This window comes from Garra rufa, chromosome 10 (genome assembly GCF_049309525.1).
Source record: "Garra rufa chromosome 10, GarRuf1.0, whole genome shotgun sequence".
NCBI classification, from domain to species: Eukaryota; Metazoa; Chordata; class Actinopteri; order Cypriniformes; family Cyprinidae; genus Garra; species Garra rufa.
This window is the reverse complement of record NC_133370.1, coordinates 13,709,030-13,729,508: the sequence shown is the minus strand read 5'-3', so window position 1 is coordinate 13,729,508 and position 20,479 is coordinate 13,709,030. Positions and strand designations below refer to the sequence as shown.

General features: G+C 36.8%; 2 protein-coding genes across 2 annotated transcripts; both read right to left on the bottom strand.

Moving 5' to 3' along the window:
• Positions 1–62: 62 nt before the first annotated feature.
• LOC141344739 (guanylate-binding protein 3-like) lies at positions 63–8,768 on the bottom strand. Its single transcript, XM_073849633.1, has 11 exons — positions 8,480–8,768; positions 4,791–5,008; positions 4,575–4,702; positions 4,385–4,494; positions 4,101–4,300; positions 3,699–3,941; positions 2,469–2,617; positions 2,030–2,161; positions 1,561–1,773; positions 1,355–1,457; positions 63–1,169 (listed from the first exon to the last, which is right to left on the bottom strand). Exons 2-11 carry the CDS (start codon positions 4,978–4,980, stop codon positions 775–777), a joined length of 1,863 nt encoding a protein of 620 aa, XP_073705734.1. The 5' UTR covers positions 4,981–5,008; positions 8,480–8,768; the 3' UTR covers positions 63–774.
• A 5,171-nt stretch (positions 8,769–13,939) lies between these two features.
• Positions 13,940–17,750, bottom strand: LOC141344473 (guanylate-binding protein 3-like). Its single transcript, XM_073849366.1, has 10 exons — positions 17,561–17,750; positions 17,318–17,445; positions 17,117–17,226; positions 16,827–17,035; positions 16,327–16,569; positions 16,081–16,229; positions 15,640–15,771; positions 14,859–15,071; positions 14,688–14,790; positions 13,940–14,328 (listed from the first exon to the last, which is right to left on the bottom strand). Exons 1-10 carry the CDS (start codon positions 17,748–17,750, stop codon positions 13,940–13,942), a joined length of 1,866 nt encoding a protein of 621 aa, XP_073705467.1.
• Between the last annotated feature and the right edge of the window lie 2,729 nt (positions 17,751–20,479).

Below are 20,479 nucleotides of genomic sequence, written 5' to 3'. Positions count from 1 at the left end.
TATCTACTTGGTATTTTAAGCAGCCTTAAAATACTTCAACTACTACTAAAAAAAAATACAACTTATGCAGAATGTTTTATTTCGATTTTAAAGTAACGTAATTATATATTTGAATCATATGTTTAATAAAATGCTAAAATACAACCAAAAGAAAGTCATGTGGCAAAACTGCCAATGGCATAAGGACTACAACTACAACGATGCACTTGATAAACTAGACAACCACTGAAGTTCTTGCATGGAATCTTGCATTGAAAACAAACAGGTGGTATGACTGTAGTTTCTGTAGAACAGTCTCTTCAAATAAAGTTCACCAAAGACCTTATTTTACACATAAACTAAGAAACCAATAGGAAATTCCTGAGAACACCTATGAAAATGTATGCCAGTATGTAAGGATGACAAGATCAATTATTGTATCCTGTTCATAGTGAAGTTAAATCATATTTTATCTGATAAATTTAATTGTTAAAACAATGCTTAAATCTAAACAAAAACCGTGTGACACAATGTGAAATAGAAGTCTACTAAACACTGACATAATTGTAAACTTGTATGTTTTACTACTTGCTAAAAACTTTTGATTTTTCCATCACCAGCAACACAGTACATTCTTTTAGGACACAGTATACAGTACATTAAGTATATGAATTAATTCACTACTCATTAACAATCAAAACACAGTCCTACTAAATAAAATCGACTTTGTGACTTGTAAGCTATATGAATAAACCAATGTGTGATGTAAAAAAAAGATTTGCATTGAAGAGGTAATTATACTTTTTTGAGTCCTTTCATCAGCACTCTATAATTAAGGAAAGATGGAAGGAGTTCTGTCACAGTTCCTAAAAGAGGCATCACAATATCCTTCATAAAACCACCGGAACTTTCCTTTTCTTTCTTTAGATTCGTTATCTCTTCATTCAGGAGATCAGCTTTCTCATCAAAGCCTTTCTTTAGCATATCCTTCTGCTCATTTAGTTTGCACTCAATGGCTCTCTCCATCTCCTGCTGCTGCTGCTCCAGCTCCTTGTTGAACTTCTCCTGCATCTGCCTAATTTGGTCCTCCTGCCGCTCCATCTCTGCCTTCCTCATTCGCTCACTCTCGATGCGTTTTTCTTCTTCCTCTTTCAAATTTTGTTGCAGCAGAGCATTCTTTTCCTTTTCCTCTGTCAATCAAAAGAGAAAATGACTTGAAATATGATGCTACTACCAAACCTCCAGAACCTGAACTCCAAGAAGCCCTAGAAATGCTCTTGGTTTTCATTTCACATGCAATTTTTTAAATTACAAATGCTCCAGCATGAAACAGCCTAATAAATTAAGAATAATAGACTAATGAAAAAAGATTTACCTTGAATCTTTCTGTCATTTTCAGTGATTTTTGTGTCTGTGTAGAGGATGCTGTTTGCTTCAGGTCCTCGCTCATTCAGAAACTCATTCAGCATGGCCTCAGCCTGCACATAAATATATATTAGAGCACATTTAGTGAATAGGCACACTCATCCGTTCATTTATATTTAAAGAACAATCTCACAAAAATATTTTAAGTCTCCTCACCGAAACACCTTTATTGGGTTCTCTGCGGTACTGTTCAACAATGGTGTCTCTGTCTCTGCAGTAGAGTTCATATCCTCCAGACTGACTGTACTTTCCTTCCTGTAGTCGCTTATTCATTTCAGAGAACAGATCCTTCAGCAGACCTCTGCACTTTTTCTCTGATGCCATCTCATTCTCTTGCAGCAGGCACATATAGTACGTATCTATGTCTTCCTAAACATACATAAACATACATCACATATACATGCTGGAACAAGTCTAATTGACTACCATAGCTGAGTTACTGTTTAAGGAATGCGTGATCTGTGCACTTCTCAGGCTTTCCTAAAATAAGGGCAATATTTAAACTCGTCTATCATTTAAAATAATGCATAATGAAAAATGAATGAACAAGGCTTTGCATATTTAAGGCATTCAAGTAATAGCTGCATTATGAGTCTGCATGTAATCGTATGCATTTCAAACTCACCTTCAGTTTATTCAGGTATTCTCTTTTTTCATCTTTAAAGGAGCGTTTCATAAACTCCCTGGTGGCCAGACTGCTGAACTTTTGGTGTTCTGAGGAAATATCATCCACACCTACCGGAAATTTGTTCTTCACCTGCAAAGAGCAGCATGCTTTGTCACTGAATAGCTTTAACAGTTTGGTTACAAAATATTCTGCGAATCAATTGAAAAGCTTCATTTATTGACTAAATGTTATCATATTAAATGGTTAAATTGCCTGCCCAAGTGATCTGTATATTAATGTATAATTTCGATGAATAATAATCAAAAATCTCAAGTTGCTACCATAATACTCATTTTAACTAAGACAAAAAACACTAAACACAGGCAACATTAGTAAAAGTAAAATACAGCCTGAAGAGTATCAGCACTGACTAAATATGAGATTGTATGTGTCTTACCTCTTCCATCCCACTCTGATAGACTTTCAGAGCTTCTTGAACAGCTATCTGGTTCTCTTGATTTGCAAGAGCAATAACTGCATTGTCCAGACAGGGCACTTTTCCACTGTTGATTGTGTCTACATAAATCTCAGCCAGATGCCCGAGTACTGACAACACACAAACACATTTACACACAACAGATTTACCTGTTAATTATACAGGCCATTCTATAGAATTGGTGCAACCAAAAACACATTTAAAAAGCATTTAAGTATTCAATACTCAAAATATTAACCCAGAAAAATTATACATTTTTTTCCATTGTTGGTTTTAAAAGTATCTTTCTGATTCTTTTAAAAAGTGAAGTTCAAATATAAAACATATTTATTTTATATTTTCTTTGTAAATTATGAAGCTTAATGTAAAAAAAATGTGAATAGCATCTTTGAGCTAAAATATCAAAAATTTTAACTACCGAAACATGTCATTATTGTTTCGATAGTGACAAAAGAGAACACATGATCTTCGTATTTGGGGGAAATATACTCAATTTTAGTACAGTTATGTACATTTTTTGTATTTAAGTATGTTTTTGTAGTGCTTTAGTGTGGGAGTTAAAATTCTGTAATGTGATGTGGTGGCTACTAAAACATTACTGTCACTATCAAAACATGGGTGTTTTGTTTACAAATAAAGTATACTGAATTATCAACTAAGATGTTATGATAGTTTTTGGTTCAATGTATATACAGAATAATGAATTCTTGACTTTGAAATCAGTATGAACAACCTTTTGACTTTTACAAAGAAAAATTGGATTCAAAATCTAAACTAAACTTGCACAAAAATTACACAATTAAAAATGTAATTGTTATAGATTTACCTCTGACAAACTGTTAATAAAATAGCAAAAAAATAAATAAATATTTACAATCTAGATGTAAGCAAAATCTTAACAGGTCAATATAACCCTTCTAATTAAATTATTATTACTGTTTCATTAGTGACAAATTTGGGGAGAGGACAAATATTCGAAAACTTTCTGAAAATACGAAATAAGAATTAACATACATGCAATTTACAATTTTTTGGGAGAATTTGAAAAATTGAACCATTTTTGGAAAACTTTTTTGTCCAAGATGTTTCCAATTTTGACTTAGGACCAAATCTGTAAACTGACCCATAAAGGTTTACAGGTCTGAAAAATTAAATGTTCTAATGTCTCTGTTAAATTGGTAAAATACTCACATTTTCCAGTAACTCTGTGTCCTCCTTTCAGTGTTTTCACAACACTATTGTAAAAAACATGTTTACAGAAATGATTCGTGACCTTCAGAAAATCGGGTACAAGGTCCCGTTCTTGCAAGCTTTCTAAACGTTTCATGTTTTCAGGCGATGCTGGGGATGGGAATACAAAACAGTTCCGGGATGGGAAATAACTTCGGATGCATTGACGAGGCAGATTGTAGTTGTTGATTTTAGTGCTCACACCTAAATTAGGTTTTTTAGGAAAAATAACACATTTTAGTGAAGCTTGACAAAATTGTCTTTTGTCATTGTTTATTTACATACATTTCAAATTATGTAAATAATTTTAAATGAATGTAAATAATGTTTATGTCTATCTATGTTTATGTCTCTATTAAATACCTTTCTTCAGCTGGAGGGCAAATTCAAGGTACTCGTCCTCACACACTGTTTTTCCATCAATTACCAATTCCAAGGTGAAATCTCTCACAACCCAAATGAATGATGGGAAAAACTGCACAAACTTAGAATTCTCGTCTTCCTCCTCGTCTGCTGCTTCTGTCGATCTGATCTTGATATTGTCAGCGAGCTCAGCAACATAGCTGCAGTGCATTAAGAAATAAAGCATGTTCTAAAATGTATGCTTGTGAAAGAGAAAGTGGCTTATGTGGCAGGTTAAAGGATACTGCAGATTCTCCAGTGCATTGTTATCGATGGTGCCGCGGCTGTTGTACACCAGAGTGCTGCTGAGCAGAACAGCCAAACAGAAGATCCAGCTGTCATTCTTAGAGTCTCCCTGAAACACACAGTGGCTTCAGATCAAATCATCCAGACATTGCAAGATTAATGAATTCACAGCTTTATCCTTGTCCTTACCTTGTCCACATCACCCAGTCCCTCCGTGTCCAGCAGCACCAGAGTGTGTCCTTCTTTATTTGGGTGAGGGACACACCACATCCAGATGCCTTTGGTCTTTGACTCAATAGTATTGCCAAGAGCAAAGCCTGAGACAAACACATTTTTATTATTTGAATCAGCATGATGTTGCTAATATGCACATATTAAGCTGGCATGTCTAGAAGGTTCTCTCACCTGACTGTTGTCCTGCCAGGCGGTTCATAAGATAGGATTTCCCTGTACGATAAAGTCCCACCACAGACACCACAACCACCGGCTCATTGATCCTACTCAGAACGTCAATGGCGTCCTTACGAACGTTAAGTGATCCGTTAACATTCTCCACCAAACATATGGGCGAAGGCATTAGTCTGGCTTCAGACATGCTGGCTATCTCTAGCTCTCACTGTTTGCTACAGGAAAAAAGAACAATTTGGTAACTCTGAACAGAATACTGTAAAAAAAAAAATACTGTAAACAAAACGACTAATTCTTCACTGACTCTCAAGTATGTTGTTCCATTTGCATTCTGTCAGCCATTATTAACCTCGATAAAAATAGTACGAAATCATCTCTATTTTAAGGGTGGGGTTATTCTGGACTGACAACTCATGCATTTAGCATGAGATTCATGCAATTGCCACTGTTCTCACGCACCCTCAAACAAAAGCAACGTCAACTAAAACTGTTAAGATACAGGTTTGGCAGCCTCTCCATCGTGTATTTGCGTTTGCGGCTGTTCAAAATGGTAATTGCTTGCGCTTATCCTGATTGTTCAAACTGATTTAATGTTAAAAGATTATGTTTGCTTGCGCAAACTTATTCGGGACTGTTGACTTTTTACAGATTTCCCCTTTCACCGTTTGCGTATACTTCGCCAGAGTGCGCACATGTGTAACTGAGTTGGACATTGATGTGCATCAAAGGTAAGAAATGATATAAATACTGTTCAGTTTCTTAGGACATCAATGTTTCGTCATGAGCTATAGGGTGTCATTTGGATTTGTCTGTGCATGTTTTTGTTTACTTTCAAAGGTTTGGTGCCCATCCACTGCCAAATGACTAACAGACTGCAACGGTTTGAGTTAAAAATCTTTGTTTGTGTTCTACTAAAGAAACAAAGTCATCTTGGATGCCCTGGGGGTAAGCAGATAAACATCAAATTTTCATTTTTGGGTGAACTACCCCTTTAAAATGAACTGAAGCGAGCGATCTTCGGTTAGTGATCTTTAGGCTATAATCCATTTAGAACTTGAATAAAAGTTTTATTTTCATCAGCTGAACTAATGGCCACATACACAGTACACACAGTAACGTTTCAGGAGTGACATCTAAATCCCTCATTCCTCATAAATGGGATATTTCACTTTTGAAATTGCAATGATTGACATAGTGTAAGCATGTAATGTAAATGCAGACTAATAGATTAATAAAAAAATTGGCAATTGACTTGTAATGCAATTTGCTCACTGTGTATTGCTTTTTGTGCTGAATAGCACTGCAAGTGTTTTTTTTGTTTTTTTACATATAACTTATGATAAAAACACAGTACCCGTCATGACGTTAACTACTAGACATGTCTAGCTGTCAGACAAAACTGTTTTTTTTTTTAACAACCCCAAACAAAACATAACTCCACCCTCCTTGGAAATTCTAACTCTCTGTTGGCAGCTCTGGGTTATGGGTGCGGCCAGGGGCGTCGTAGTTGGGTGAAAAGGGGGACTAAATTACCAGGGCCCCAAGTGGGGGGAGGGCCCCTGAGGAGTGAAATTTTATTTTCCTTTAAATATAATTTTAAGATCACAATAAATGTTGTTAACTAATGTAAATCAGTGATGCGCGGGTCAATGTATAAACAACCCTAATCCGACCGACGTTTTCAACTAACGCAACTCGGACCGCAAAAAAAAGAAAAAAAAAAGAAAGAAAGAAACTATTGTACCCGACCCGCTTCCTGTCTAATATTTGCAACTGACACCAGCGATTATATGCGGCTATATGCGGTGGAGATTCGTTCACTGTCAAACATCATTTGGCATTAATTAGGTAATTTTGTCAAAATAAATGTTCTTGATTGCAAGAAAAATACAGATTGTTCTTGTTGTGATTTATTTTGTCTTTCCTTTATACAGATTTAAATAGTTTCGTTTTTGAAGTACTCTAAATTATGTCAGTGATTCTACGCGATTAAATATGATCAAGAATTATTTTATTTCGATCTACAGTGTAATAAGAGTTTAGAAAAAGATTAGCCAATAGCCATAAATTATATTTATATATATATATATATATATATATATATATATATAGACTACAAGCTTATTCCTTTTTTCTTAACTTGTAACTTCTTTTAAAAATTATCAAGAATATTAAATCAACTTAATAGGCTAGGTTAACGAATTTTCTTATACAAACATAATGAATGCAATTCAAAACGAAGTTTTTATAGATAAATTCAGGAATTATGAATATGACAAAATAATATTATTTTATATATATTAATTGTATAGCTATAATAGTTGTATCAAATGAATAAGGAAATTATAGTGCCTTGAATTTATTAAGTAATGTTTAATTTCGTTCGTTTCGCTCTCTGGCAATATAAAGAAAAAAATACAGTTTTTACTTGGAATTCGTTTTTTAATCCCTGGTTTTAAACAAGCATACATGAGATCATTTATATGTTATTGCTTGAATAAACGTTTAAAATAGTGCTAGAAATTTTATAATTAAGGAAATTAAACAGACCTAGGCATTTGAAAAGACATAGTGAAATGTGTCTAATAATTCCAAAAAGAAAGAGAAGCATTGGACATAATCAAAATATTCGAGACATTTATTAGGAATACCATTTTCTTAACAATTTAAGATGCTGCATGTGTTTATCAGTCTAATCGAAGTGTGCGTCTCTCCTGCGACTTTCCAAACAAAAATCCCACCCCCTCTCAGAAAATACATAAAACTGACATTACTATATGCGTTTAAAAGTAGCCTATTAAAATGGTACAATGGCATTGATCAGTTCAACGTGTTGGGAAATCGGGCGTTTTGTCCCGCGTCAGCATTTATTCAACAGTTAATAGCGCTCAATATTCAAAAGGTAAATATTATTCAGCCAATAAAGTGTAGGTCTATGTATTTCTTAGAAATAGTCTAGTACTATACAAACTACAAAGGTTTAATTGTCATCTTTATTTCAAACAACCATTATTTTGGATGACTCGTAACTGCGGGTAACTGTTTTGGATTTTGGATCAACCCGCGCATCACTGATGTAAATGCCTGGCGTCTGATTTGTTACTTAGATTTGAGTGAAGTAACATTTAGCCAATCACAGCGCGAATCTCTTGGGCGTCTGCCATGAGCTTCAAATCTTGTTGCTCTTGTAAACAGAATGTATTGTATTAATTGTATGTAATTGTATACTGTATGAACATCACCTTTGGGTCACATGACCATACTGCCCCCCCCCCCACGCGATCGATGTACTACGTCCCCCCCCCCCCCCTTTTTTTAGGGGGGGGCCCTTAGCCGAGTCAGTGCACAGGGCCCAGAATTCCCAGCGACGCCCCTGGGTGCGGCCACAGACCTGACTTTACCTTCGCATCATGCAGAACATACAACACACGTCCTGATATTTGAATGTTTTTCTGTTAGGTTTTCCAAGCCTATTGATTTCAAAGTAACCACAGTCCTTCACAACTAGAGTGTGCAATTCAAAGTTAAAATAAGCGTTAAATATTCATTAATGCGTTTACATGACATTAAAAATCAGACTGTAAACAAAATGTACGTTTGCACAGTTGAAAGTTTTAAATGGGCATTCTATATTGGTTTCTGAATAAATGCCAAAGAAATTCAAAAATAAAATAAAGTTCACTTACGTAAACCTAAATTTAAAAAAGGTCTTGAATCTACTGCAGAGTAGTCGGTCACGAGGCTCTCCCTTCACAATACTCACTGAGCAGTGAACTGGATCGCAGGTCTTTATTTACCACAACGACGTTGTTGTTTCTCAGTGTCCGCCCATATCGTTTCTATAGCTGACTTGACGTAAAACAGTAGATTTCTGGGAAACGATTTATGTTATGTTAGTAACCTAACCAAATCGAGCAGTTGTTTCACTTTTAATTTCAGTTTCTGTAAGCATCACTGATTCGCCAATGAGAGAACACGCCTTGCCTCCTCACCATTTATGGTTGAAAAGACAACAGCATATCACACAGCTGGAGCCTGTGCTTGCAAGCCCTTTCCTCCTGTTGGTTTGAGAATCAGATGGTTGCTTAGCCAGTTGTTGTTTAAATTGTGTTATTATTGTGACATTTAATTTTTTTTCGGCAATCAATTCTTAGCGTTTGAGAATTAGTGTTCTTAACATTTAACCTATGGCTATGGGTCATTTTGGTGCCTTTTATTTCCCCAGTAAAGATCATGATGTTATTGCCCTAGAATTTTCAGCAACATCGATTTTAAAGTTGTCTTTGACGTGTATAAGACATATAACTTTTGAACTCTTGTTTTTTAAACAATTCTAAACATTTTACAACATTTTAAACCACCAAATATCACCATTTTCATGTCCACCCAGTATTCTGTGCCTTTTGGACATCATGCCAAAAAAGTACACTTCAATTTTAGGTATATAAATTTTAAGGTTCCATGTCCACTCTGACTTAACAGGACACTAACTGGACACTAATAGAGTGGACATTTTGACCTAAAATCAGCCATTACACTAAATCTAAACAAAAAATGCTAACACAGAAGGTCTGTCAAACAAAGAATTGAATATTTTTAAAATTCTACTTTTAATAAGACTATGAGAAATAAAAATCTCTATTTACTTGTCATATTCCACTTAACAGGGTTGAAGCTGACCACATTAAATTGGAAAAATAGTCCATAAGTATCCATATAGACATTTTTCTTGGACGCGGAAGTAAGTCCGACTTGTAAGTGAAAGAATGCTTTGCATTTCTGGCCTCCATTGTTTCTAGTCAAATAGTCAAATCACCATATATTCCGAGCTAATAATCTAATATTAAATCTGATAAAATGTTTTTTAAATAGCACATGGCTCCATAGAGCCATCACTTTGCAATGTCACAATGACCATCATTTGTCAGTGCCTCACACAGGGTGTGTCGATGACACACAGCTGATATGAAAAAAATAGGCTACAGAAAAGCATTCAATCTGACGTTAAAATTTGTATGCCGGCACTCATCGTTTACTCAGGAAAAAGGTTTGTAGTGTCCATATAGTAGCAAGTAAAAACTGTAAACATAGCTTACTTTTCCATCAGGTTTATGTGCAATCACACAGGTTTATCAACCCAACTTCACACGCTCGCACAACCCTGAAGTTGTTGTACCGACCATGCAATTAATCACACCTGTTTATCAATTTCTTCTGTGATTAATGACCTTTAGATTTGAGGTTAAATTTTGGTTCCTTGCCACTATTGCCTCAGGCTTGATTAGTAGTTTGGGACACTTATTTTCTGCACTCAAAAAAATAAATTGTTCAATGAACATGATTTAATCGTAGCACCCAAAACGCATCTAAACCAATCTAATAAACTTGAAAAGGTTTGAATATGTTATATGAATGTGATTTAAACTTGTAGATTTAACATTGTTTTAACATGTCAGTGTAGCTTCTTTCCAACTAATTGAATCAAAATGTTTGAATCGTGTTAGTCAAATATGTCAGTAAAAGCACTTCAATTCAACAAAATTCTGCCTTGTTACATCTACTAGTTAATGTCTTGTTCATGTATAGTTTTGGTACTTTAATTAATACACATCTTGTTGTTTCAATTAGATTTGTTTTAGGTGAAAGAACTAAGAACCAAAACATTACATCTACAGAATAACCACATAAAACATGCAAACAATTAAACATTTTTATTTTTTCATTCAGTTTTAACATACACATAAAGTGACTTAAAGTGCATACACTGCACTTTAAGTCTCCAATCCATTTGAGTGTTTGTAAAACAGGATTCAAACAGCATATCAGTCCAAATAACAGCACAAGCCTGACTTCCACACCTTCAGTTAGGACACCAATGTCCTGTGCGTCATTGTTAGGAAGCGTTCCCTCCTTCAGTATGACATTCACTCCCACCACAGTTTCCTCCATGGTACATTTTGACTCGATGTCTGAATCCTGTGGGGCGAAACACATAAAAGATCACAAACAAAAATAATTATTACAAGAATTGCTTATACACTTATTGGCCACTTTATTATGTACACCTGTAAAGTAAACTTAAATCCAATACAGGAGCTCTGATGTGAATCAGAGGTTATAATTTCTCAGTTTTAAGTTAAAAATTGTCAGAAAAGTGATAATTCTTCTGTTTATTATTGAGGTCACAGTGGGTGCTGGTGTGTTATTGCAGTGCATTTTATATATATATATATATATATATATATATATATATATATATATATATATATATATATAAAGTTATAATTTATCTGGCAAACATATTTAAAATTAATGAGGCTGCTAAAACATTATAACCACCATAGAATATAAAGTACTCCAATAAAAAAAAGCATGCAAGTATAGTTTTCTGATGCTGTTTAATTTATTTCTTATTATTATTTCAGATCAATTCATATATTTAGTAGGGCTTTACACAAAGTTTTGTAAATTAGGCCCCAAGAGAGATCAACCATTATGAATAAAAAAATTATTGGTTTAGTACATCAACCAATTCACATAAGAACTTTGTCTAAGTGTACCAGTAGTTTCCTATTAATGAACAATTTGTCCAGGTCAATTTTAAGTTAAGTGTTCTCTCATGTCACATTTTTGTTGTAGCAAACAAGGATAAACATGACCCAAGTACAGAATGGCTTTTGAAATTTTCTCATCAACTCACCAAATATGCCTTGACTAGTTTTTCAGGGTCTTCATTCAAGTAGATGCACAGAGACTTGATGACACAGGCTTCTCTGGTACGGAATGTACAGTGTCATCCTGTAGGGTGGAGACAAGATTAAATCAACTTCAGCGGCGGCACAGCTTAAGAGTACTGAACGTGTTACTGTCTGTGTAGAATGTAACGGGTGAACTCTATACACATGGGTTTTAAGTCCTGCCCATGTCTTCAATGTGCATGCATCATTTAAATATATAGTAGTCAACAAAAAAGTTAATTAAAAGTTGTCCTTAGGTCAAAAACCCACCCTTAACACCAAACCTGTCCCTTACCTTACCCATATTCCACCTTAATACAATTTTATTAAAAAGGTTTTAATCCACTTCAAATGTTGACTACTGTACACAAACATAATGACTGCCACTTCCAAAGCAATGTTTAGTTTATAATGCTTAAGTAATTTGTACCTGCAACTCTCCTTTGCAACACTTCCTGCACTGCCACATACACGTCACTGAAAGAGAAAGAAAAGTTCAGTATTCAAGGATAGTTAGTTATACATTACTGTATGTGAGTGTTTTAAAAAAAACTACTTACCATGTAAAGGTGAGGTTCACACCAGAAAAGGATGGGGACAGCTATGCGATGTTTTTTTTTTTTTTCTGCTGTGAAAAACAAAACAAACAAAGTGTATAAGTTATATACTATATTTCCCAAATAAAACCATGCATACCTATTCAATCACTTTAACTTTAACTGCAATTTGTTAGGACATTTAATATATATGGTCGACTGCATTATAGATTTTACTTGACAATTTTTGCAAACTGTATTCAATAAGCTGGGTAGCAATATGTAACATTTCAGAACTCAAGAAAAACAAACAAAAAAGCTCTATAAACGTTAGCTAGACTAAAAAGAGCGATGAGAAGTGCATACTGATTCAACATACAACAAGTTACGTAAAAGTAAAGCGTATAAATAGCATTACATTAACTTACAAACAGAAAAACGAGTGCATGGTGTGTTCGACTGTGCAGTCTTTCCTCTCCCAATGTTGGGGTAGACTTCAGGTTTAACGTAGGTTATGTGGTTAATAGTTATTAGTTAATAGGCGTGGTTAGCATTGAATTGTGACAGAAATGCACAAATTGTAGCGGATATATTAACGTTAGGGTGAAACTTGTATCGACAAAGACAACGGAATTTACATAAGCCTACTTTGAAACATCGCTACAGTGTGTAATTCCTTATTATCCCATGTTACTAAGTGCAAACTGGAACATTATATCAATAAAGTACTTACCCTCAATATCAAGGATGAAGAACGTTTAAACGCAGCAGTTCAAACCGCTGGCGCTTCCAGCCGTCTGTACCCACGTGACTCCGTCGCAGTACTGCGCATGCGCAGTGACTCATCAGAGAGAGTTGTTGATATGAAGCGACTCGGGCTCATTGAATCAACAAGTGCTGATCTAATTCATTTGATTATTTCTTAATTTAGTTACAACTAACAAGAATCAATCATTTAACAGAAGTAAACTCGTTATAATCGTATTAATCAGACATATTTGTATTTTGCAAATCAAACAAGTGGCTAGTTGACTTTTTTGAGTGTGGCAATGTTGTTGAATTGATTCTACAGATAGCCTATTTGAACTGAACTGAGCTGGACGATGACTGAGGCAATGAAGCAATGATCAACTAACTTTAACTGAAAATTGAGTGTTTACTATAGAGGGTTTGCACTTATGTCACGATTTGGTCAGTTACCTGGATGCGATACTATTGCCGATACTCGGATGTAAACAACAGCATGGATTGCATGGTTAATGTACTACTGAATACATTGTTTTGCTAATTTATGCTGTCTAAACTATGGAAAAAACCTGTGGAAGATGCTAAATCATATAGAGAAGGACTTAGTAATATTTTAACAAACTCAAGTTAATAGGTGTTAAAGATAAGTATGAGCAGTGTTAATTAAGATATTACCATAATATTCCTGACTGGAAATGATAAGAACAAACCAACCAAACACCTTTTGTTCCTCAGACAGTTTATTGCACTCTTCCTGCAACTTTTCGCCCGATCGATTAGTACAGACCAAAACATGACAATAATTGACTATTTCAGGAGTAATAATCATATATATATAATCATTTATCATGCATAATAATCATGCAACTGAAGTTATCCATTTCAGTGGCCTAAAAAATCTAATAATATTTACATTACCTCAGTAACTCTGCATTTACATACGCACATTTGGTTATGAAATAAACGTAGCACTGGAAAATCTGCAGTATCTTTCTCTCTTACACGAACAACAATTTGGACACTACTCATAAGCAATCAAAATATCATCCAAACCTTAGACTGATTTAGCTACATTTTTTATAAGAACAAGAATGTTAAAAATACATGACTTGAACATGACAAGTGCTCATGTTTTGCTGTTCTTTCTTCTGAACTCGAGCATTAGAGGAAGGAGTTTTTCCATATTGCTGAAAAGTACCGCCAGCAAATCCTTTAAACCACCAAAACCTTTTTCTTCCTTTTCTCTTTTTAGATTGTTTATCTCTGCCTCAAGGAGGTCAGCTTTCTCTTTAAAGCCTTTGCTTAGCAGTTCCCCCATCTCCTTCAGTTTGCTCTCCACAGCTCTGTCCATCTCCTGCTGCTGCTGCTTCATCTCTGATTCTAACTTCTCCTGCATCTGCTGCATCCTGTCTGCATGCTGTTTTCTCTCTTCCTGCAACATTAGCTCTCTCTCAATTCGTTTCTCCTCTTCTTCTTTACACCTCTGTTCCAGCAAAGCCCTCTTCTCTTTCACCTCTGACCATTTATTTGAGACATTAAGAGAAAAGACAATGTGATGAAGTTATGTAATTTTTTACAGGCAATATACTGACATTCAGTAGCACAGCACATATGCTGGTTTGTTATTGCTTATTATATATTTAAAAAATGTCTCTCATGTAACTCAATATTTCCTTTATGTGACATTTACTGTTTTTAAAGATGCTAAAATATTTTTAGGATCTGAATATTGACACATTTTTCTTGGACATGAGGCAACATCAAACACCTTGGAAGGTGGAACAGGTTAGATTTCTGAGTCCCAAAAGTTCCAGGAATTAATAGCTATAGGCACTGAGAAATATTAATTAGGCTGATTGTTAATAAAACTTTACCTTGAATCTTTCTGTCATTTTCAGTGAGTTTTGTATCAATGTAGAGGATGCTTTTTGCTTCAGGTCCCTGGTCTTTCAGAAACTCATTCAACATGGCCTCAGCCTGCACATAAACATCAATATTATTAAAACATATTTATAGCACACATAAGGAAAAATATATGCCTTTACCGATATGCCTTTATTGAGTTCTCTGCGGTACTGTTCAACAATGGCGTCTCTGTCTCTGCAGTAGAGTTCATATCCTCCAGACTGACTGTACTCTCCATTTTGCATACGTTTTTTCATATCAGAGAACAGATTCTTCAGCAGATCTCTGCACTTTTTATCTGATGCCATCTCATTCTCTTGCAGTAGGCCTACATAGCATTTACCCACAGCTTCCTATAAAATATATGAACACATGGAAATACAATCCCAAACATGCACGAATACACACATTCAAAGCCTGAATGTACTGCACACCATGTTTTATATTATTCAAAGTTTGGTATTAAACTTTAAACAAATACAAAATGAGAAGAAACTAAAATTAACTTCAAACTATAATTATTGTCATATGTGACCCTGGACCACAAAACCAGTCATCCGTGTCAGTATTTTGAAATTAAGGTTTATACATCATTTGAAAGCTGAATAAATAGGTTTTCCATTGATGTGTGTTTGCTAGGATAGAATCTAAATATTGAGAGTTCTTGGCAATGCATATTACTAATCCAAAAAGTTTTGATATATTTATGTTAGGAAATGTACAAAAGATCTTCATGGAACATGATATTTACTTAAAATCCTAATGATTTTTGACATAAAAGAAAAATCAATAATTTTGACCCATGCAATGTATTTTTGGATATTGCTACAAATATACCCATGCAACTTAAGACTGGTTTTGTGGTCCAGGGTCACATATGTCTGCATGCTAAAATGAGTTTGTTAGTGATTTGAAGCTTACCATCAGTTTTATTAGGTATTCTCCCTTTTCATCTTTAAAGGAGCGTTTTATGAATTCAGAGATGGCCAGACTGCTCAACTTCTGGTGCTCCAAGGTAATGTCCATCAGACTTACTGGGAACTTGTTTTTCATCTGCAAAACAGTATGTGTGCATGTACTTTGTCACTGAATGGCTGCAACAACTGTGGTACCTAAACTAAAACTATTCAGCTTTGTTTGACTTATGTGAAAAAAACTATCGACTAACCTATTACTGAATACTGTCATAAACAATGTAAGTTTTAAAAAGCTGTCTCTGGTCAAAAGAAACCTGAGATTTGAATAGTCATACCTCAGAAGTGTATTTGTATAGATGCAAACCACTGAGAAAGGTTAAAGGAGCTTCAGATGTTTGACGTAACTGCATTGACAGTATTGAATATAGGAGACTCTATGTCTTACCTCTTCCATCCCAATTTGATATACATTTAAAGCTTTTTGAACAGCTGCCTCATTCTCTGAAATTGCAAGAGTAGCAACTGCATTATCCAGACAGGGCACTTCACCACTGCTGATTGTATCCACATAAATCTGCACCAGACGTCCAAGCACTGACAAAATGCACAAACAGATAAATAAATGTACCTGTTTAATAGGCTTTTGGACTTGAATATCTATCAGTGACTGTTAAATTGGTGAGACACTCACGTTTGCCAGAAACAATGTGTCCTCCTTTCAGTGTTTTCACAGAACTCTTGTGAAAGATGAGGTCACAGAATCGACCTGTGACCTTCAGAAAATCGGGCACAAGTTCCTGTTCTTTTAAGTTTTCTAAGTGTATCATGTTTTCAGGCGAGGCAGGAGATGGGAATACAAAACAGTTCCGGGATGGGAAATAGTTTCGGATGCACTGACGAGGCAGGTTGTAGTCGCTGGATTTCTTATTCACACCTAAATGAGTTTTACGAGAAAAGAAGTTACGAGAAAAGAGTCAACATTTTCTATTTTCATTCTTCAGTCACGTCTTGTTTACCTATAAAATGACATATTAGCTGAATTAACTGAACTTAAATCAATAGTCAGACCTATCTGTCACATATGCCTAACCAGATTTTACCAGGCTTTTTAGGTTTCATTATTTCTAAATCTATGCATTTACAATGTTAGGGGGAAAACAATCAATGGACCTTGTAATTCCTTTTCAATACCTTTCTTTAGATCCAGTGCAAACTCAAGGTACTCATCTTCTGTCACTTTCTTTCCATCAGTTACCAACTCCAATGTGAAATCTCTCACAACCCAGATGAATGATGGAAAAAAACGCACAAACTGACAATCCTCTACTTCTTCAGCTGCTTCTTCTGGTACAGATAATGGTGATCTGATCTTGATATGCTCACTGAGCTCAGTAATGTAGCTGCAGCACATTAAGAAATAAAAACCTCTTGCAAAGTTTGTATACATGAAAGAGGATTACATGTGGCAGAAAAAAGGATACTGTAGATTCTCCAATGCATTGTTATCGATAATGCCACGGCTGTTGTACACCAGAGTGCTGCTGAGCAGAACAGCCAAACAGAAGATCCAGCTGTCATTCTTAGAGTCTCCCTGAAACACACATTGGCTTCAGATCAAATCACCTACACATTAATGCATATTTAGAAGATTAATAAATCTACATCTTCATACTTGTCCTTACTTTGTCAACATCACCCAGTCCCTCTGTGTCCAGCAGCACCAGAGTGTGTCCTTCTTTATTTGGGTGAGGGACACACCACATCCAGATGCCTTTGGTCTTTGACTCAACAGCATTGCCAAGAGCAAAGCCTGAAACAAGCAAATTATATTTATATAACTGCTCATTTTAATGCAACTTTTGTGAGAACTTACTTGCATTGGTAGTACATTGGTAATGGTAAAGTACTCTTCTAAAACACCTCACCTGACTGTTGTCCTGCCAGGCGGTTCATAAGGTAAGACTTCCCTGTACGATAGAGTCCCACCACAGACACCACCACCACCGGCTCACTGATCCTACTCAGGAACTCTAGGGCATCCTTACAGATGCTGAGTGATCCGTTCACATTCTCCACCAAACATACAGGTGAAGGCATTAGTCTGGTTTTAGACATGCTGGCTCTCTTTAGCTCATTCTGTATATTCAAGTACAAAATAATTGTTTTCAGAAGATGGACAAATTTCCTACAGGTTTGAAACAACACAAGGAAGTAAATTATGACAGAATTTTCATTGAGTTTCTGTATTTTGTTAAAAATTCAAACCATAGGCTACTTGTTACCCAGCATAATAATTCATTCATCATGGTCAGATCAGAAAATCACATGCTCCAAAATTGCGAGATATCTAGATATATACAGGAAGCGATTTGGACACGGGACGCCCAGAGCGAAACAGCACTGAATGTCAGCGCACTGCCCACAAGGCTACCAGTGCCAACATATTACAAATATAATTTGTAGGGGTGGGCATAGATTAATTTTTTTAATCTAGATTAATCTAGATTAATCAGGCGCTCATCTCCTGTTTCCACTGCTTGACAATTGCATTTACAACATAATTACCTATACAAACTTGTGTAACCAAGTACTTCTGCGCAAAAGGCTGTACGACGTGCGCGTTGCCGTATAATACACAGACGCGCACGGGAATGGATAGCCTATCTGCGTGCATAGTCTTCGATTAAACTGCGTTGCTTTTAGAAGCGTCAATTCAGTTATTGCATATAGTTTAATGTCTTTATTTCGGGATTATCAAAGTAAATTATAACTCAAACTTGAGATTTTACTGGGGCACAGCTGATTTTCACTGGGGCACACCCCAGTAAAAAGGGTCTAGCAACGCACCTGCCCTGAAGCGGCTTCATAACTGCAGCTATGTTTGCACGTCTCATATGATGTGGTAATTTCACAGACGTTGAAGACTCGTTCTCGCCCCCTACAGTGCAATTCGACTAGGTATACGTCATCCACACTAAAATATCAAGGTGAAAGTCTACGTAGTTTAGACCCAGCTCCCAACCCAACTTTGAGAATAGATTGCGGCAATATTTTTTTTATCGCCCGATAAGAGTCTCACGTTAACGCAGCACGTTAACGCCGATAACGGCCCACCACTAATAATTTGATAATAAAACGCAAAGTGTTGCTTATTTTACTGCTTTCTATCACTTATTTAAAGCACTTTTTATTAATTGTCTTCTTTTACATCGGAAATATAGAGTTTTCATGTCGCATCATCAACCGACCATATTGGTGCCACTGAACTGAATGAAACGCATATTTCGCTGATTATTGCTGCTGGAAATGATCAATTAATTATTGTCATATTTTGGCCTGTACTAAACGGTTGAACCGGGAAAAACATTTGGAGTACTAAAGACCTCCAAAAGTTAGAACAAATCAAGGAGAAGAATGCAAAAACTGTCTGAGGAACAAAAGCGGTTTGTTGTTGGCCAAACTGAACCAGGTTCTCTTACGAGAGGTCTCTCGTACTGCGTAAGTATCTTACGCTAGGGGGAAATGCTTTTCTGCGAGATATTGAAGCCAAAAATTATCCTTAATTTTGAAATAATGTAAAGCGCGTTGCAGCAGCATACAGACATAGACGAAACAGCTTGCGCCCCTATTGGCTGCTCTGCGGCAACTGCAGCAGCCTATTAGAGCGAGGCCTGACGAGACGGCAGATCCAATGGGGGCATTTCGCGCCCTTTGCGTCGCTTCGCGCCCTTTTCGTGGCTTCCCGCCTAAAAGGGCGTGGTCTAGGCCTATAAAGACTGCTCGTAGGCAGCTATTATCTGATTTTTCATCCTTCAAGCGAAGCACACGCATCGCTGGAGCCGGAGAAGAAGCCGCCGTCGACTGCAAGCATCTCAGCGGGACGAGCCACTGAAGCTGCTGGCCACGCCGCCTTCCGTGCCTTCCTGCTGCGCTTTCCGGCGCCTATATCCTTTATAATCTACAGTGTGTGTCGCCGCTGCGAAAAGAAAAGAGCAAAGCGTCTTTTTAAAGATGCCTTCATAAAGTGGTGTCTACGGATGCGTCCACCTCGGGATGGGGGGCTCTGCTCGAGGGCAGACCGTCTTTTGGCCAGTGGTCAGAACGGGAAAAGCTCCTGCATATCAACTACCTCGAAATGCTGGCAGTACAGAACGCGCTGATGCGCTTCTGTCCCCAAATAAAAGGAAACCATGTACTAGTCCGCTCGGACAACATGTCAGTGGTTTCCTATATAAATCGCCAGGGCGGTCTCAGGTCCAAAAACCTATACAGACTTGCAGAACGCCTCCTGGTATGGGCTCAGCGCAACCTGCGCTCGCTGAAAGCAGCGCATGTGCCGGGGCTTCTAAACATAGGGCCAGACAGACTGTCCAGGAACAATGTTCCAGCAGGCGAATGGTCTCTACACCCACAGACAGTACAACTACTGTGGAAAAAATTCGGCAGAGCGGAAGTAGACCTGTTTGCGTCTCCGAACAACGCTCACTGTCTGGAATTTTACTCAAAAAACAGAGACGCGCTGGCCCACGAATGGCCCCGCCATCATCTCTATGCTTTCCCCCCCGTCTCTCTCCTACCTCAGGTGATAGAGAGGGTCAGGGAAAAAGGATGTTCAATACTGCTGATAGCGCCGTTTTGGGAAAACCAGCCCTGGTTCCCAGTGCTGATGCAGCTGACGAGCGCCGCTCCGTGGCCGATACCAGTGAGGAGAGACCTTCTCTCTCAGGCCAGCGGCTCGATTTGGTATCCTCACCCAGAGCTGTGGTCCCTTCATGTCTGGGCCACCAGCGAATATATGATGAACTCCCTAAAGGAGTATTAAACACGATCACGCAGGCTAGAGC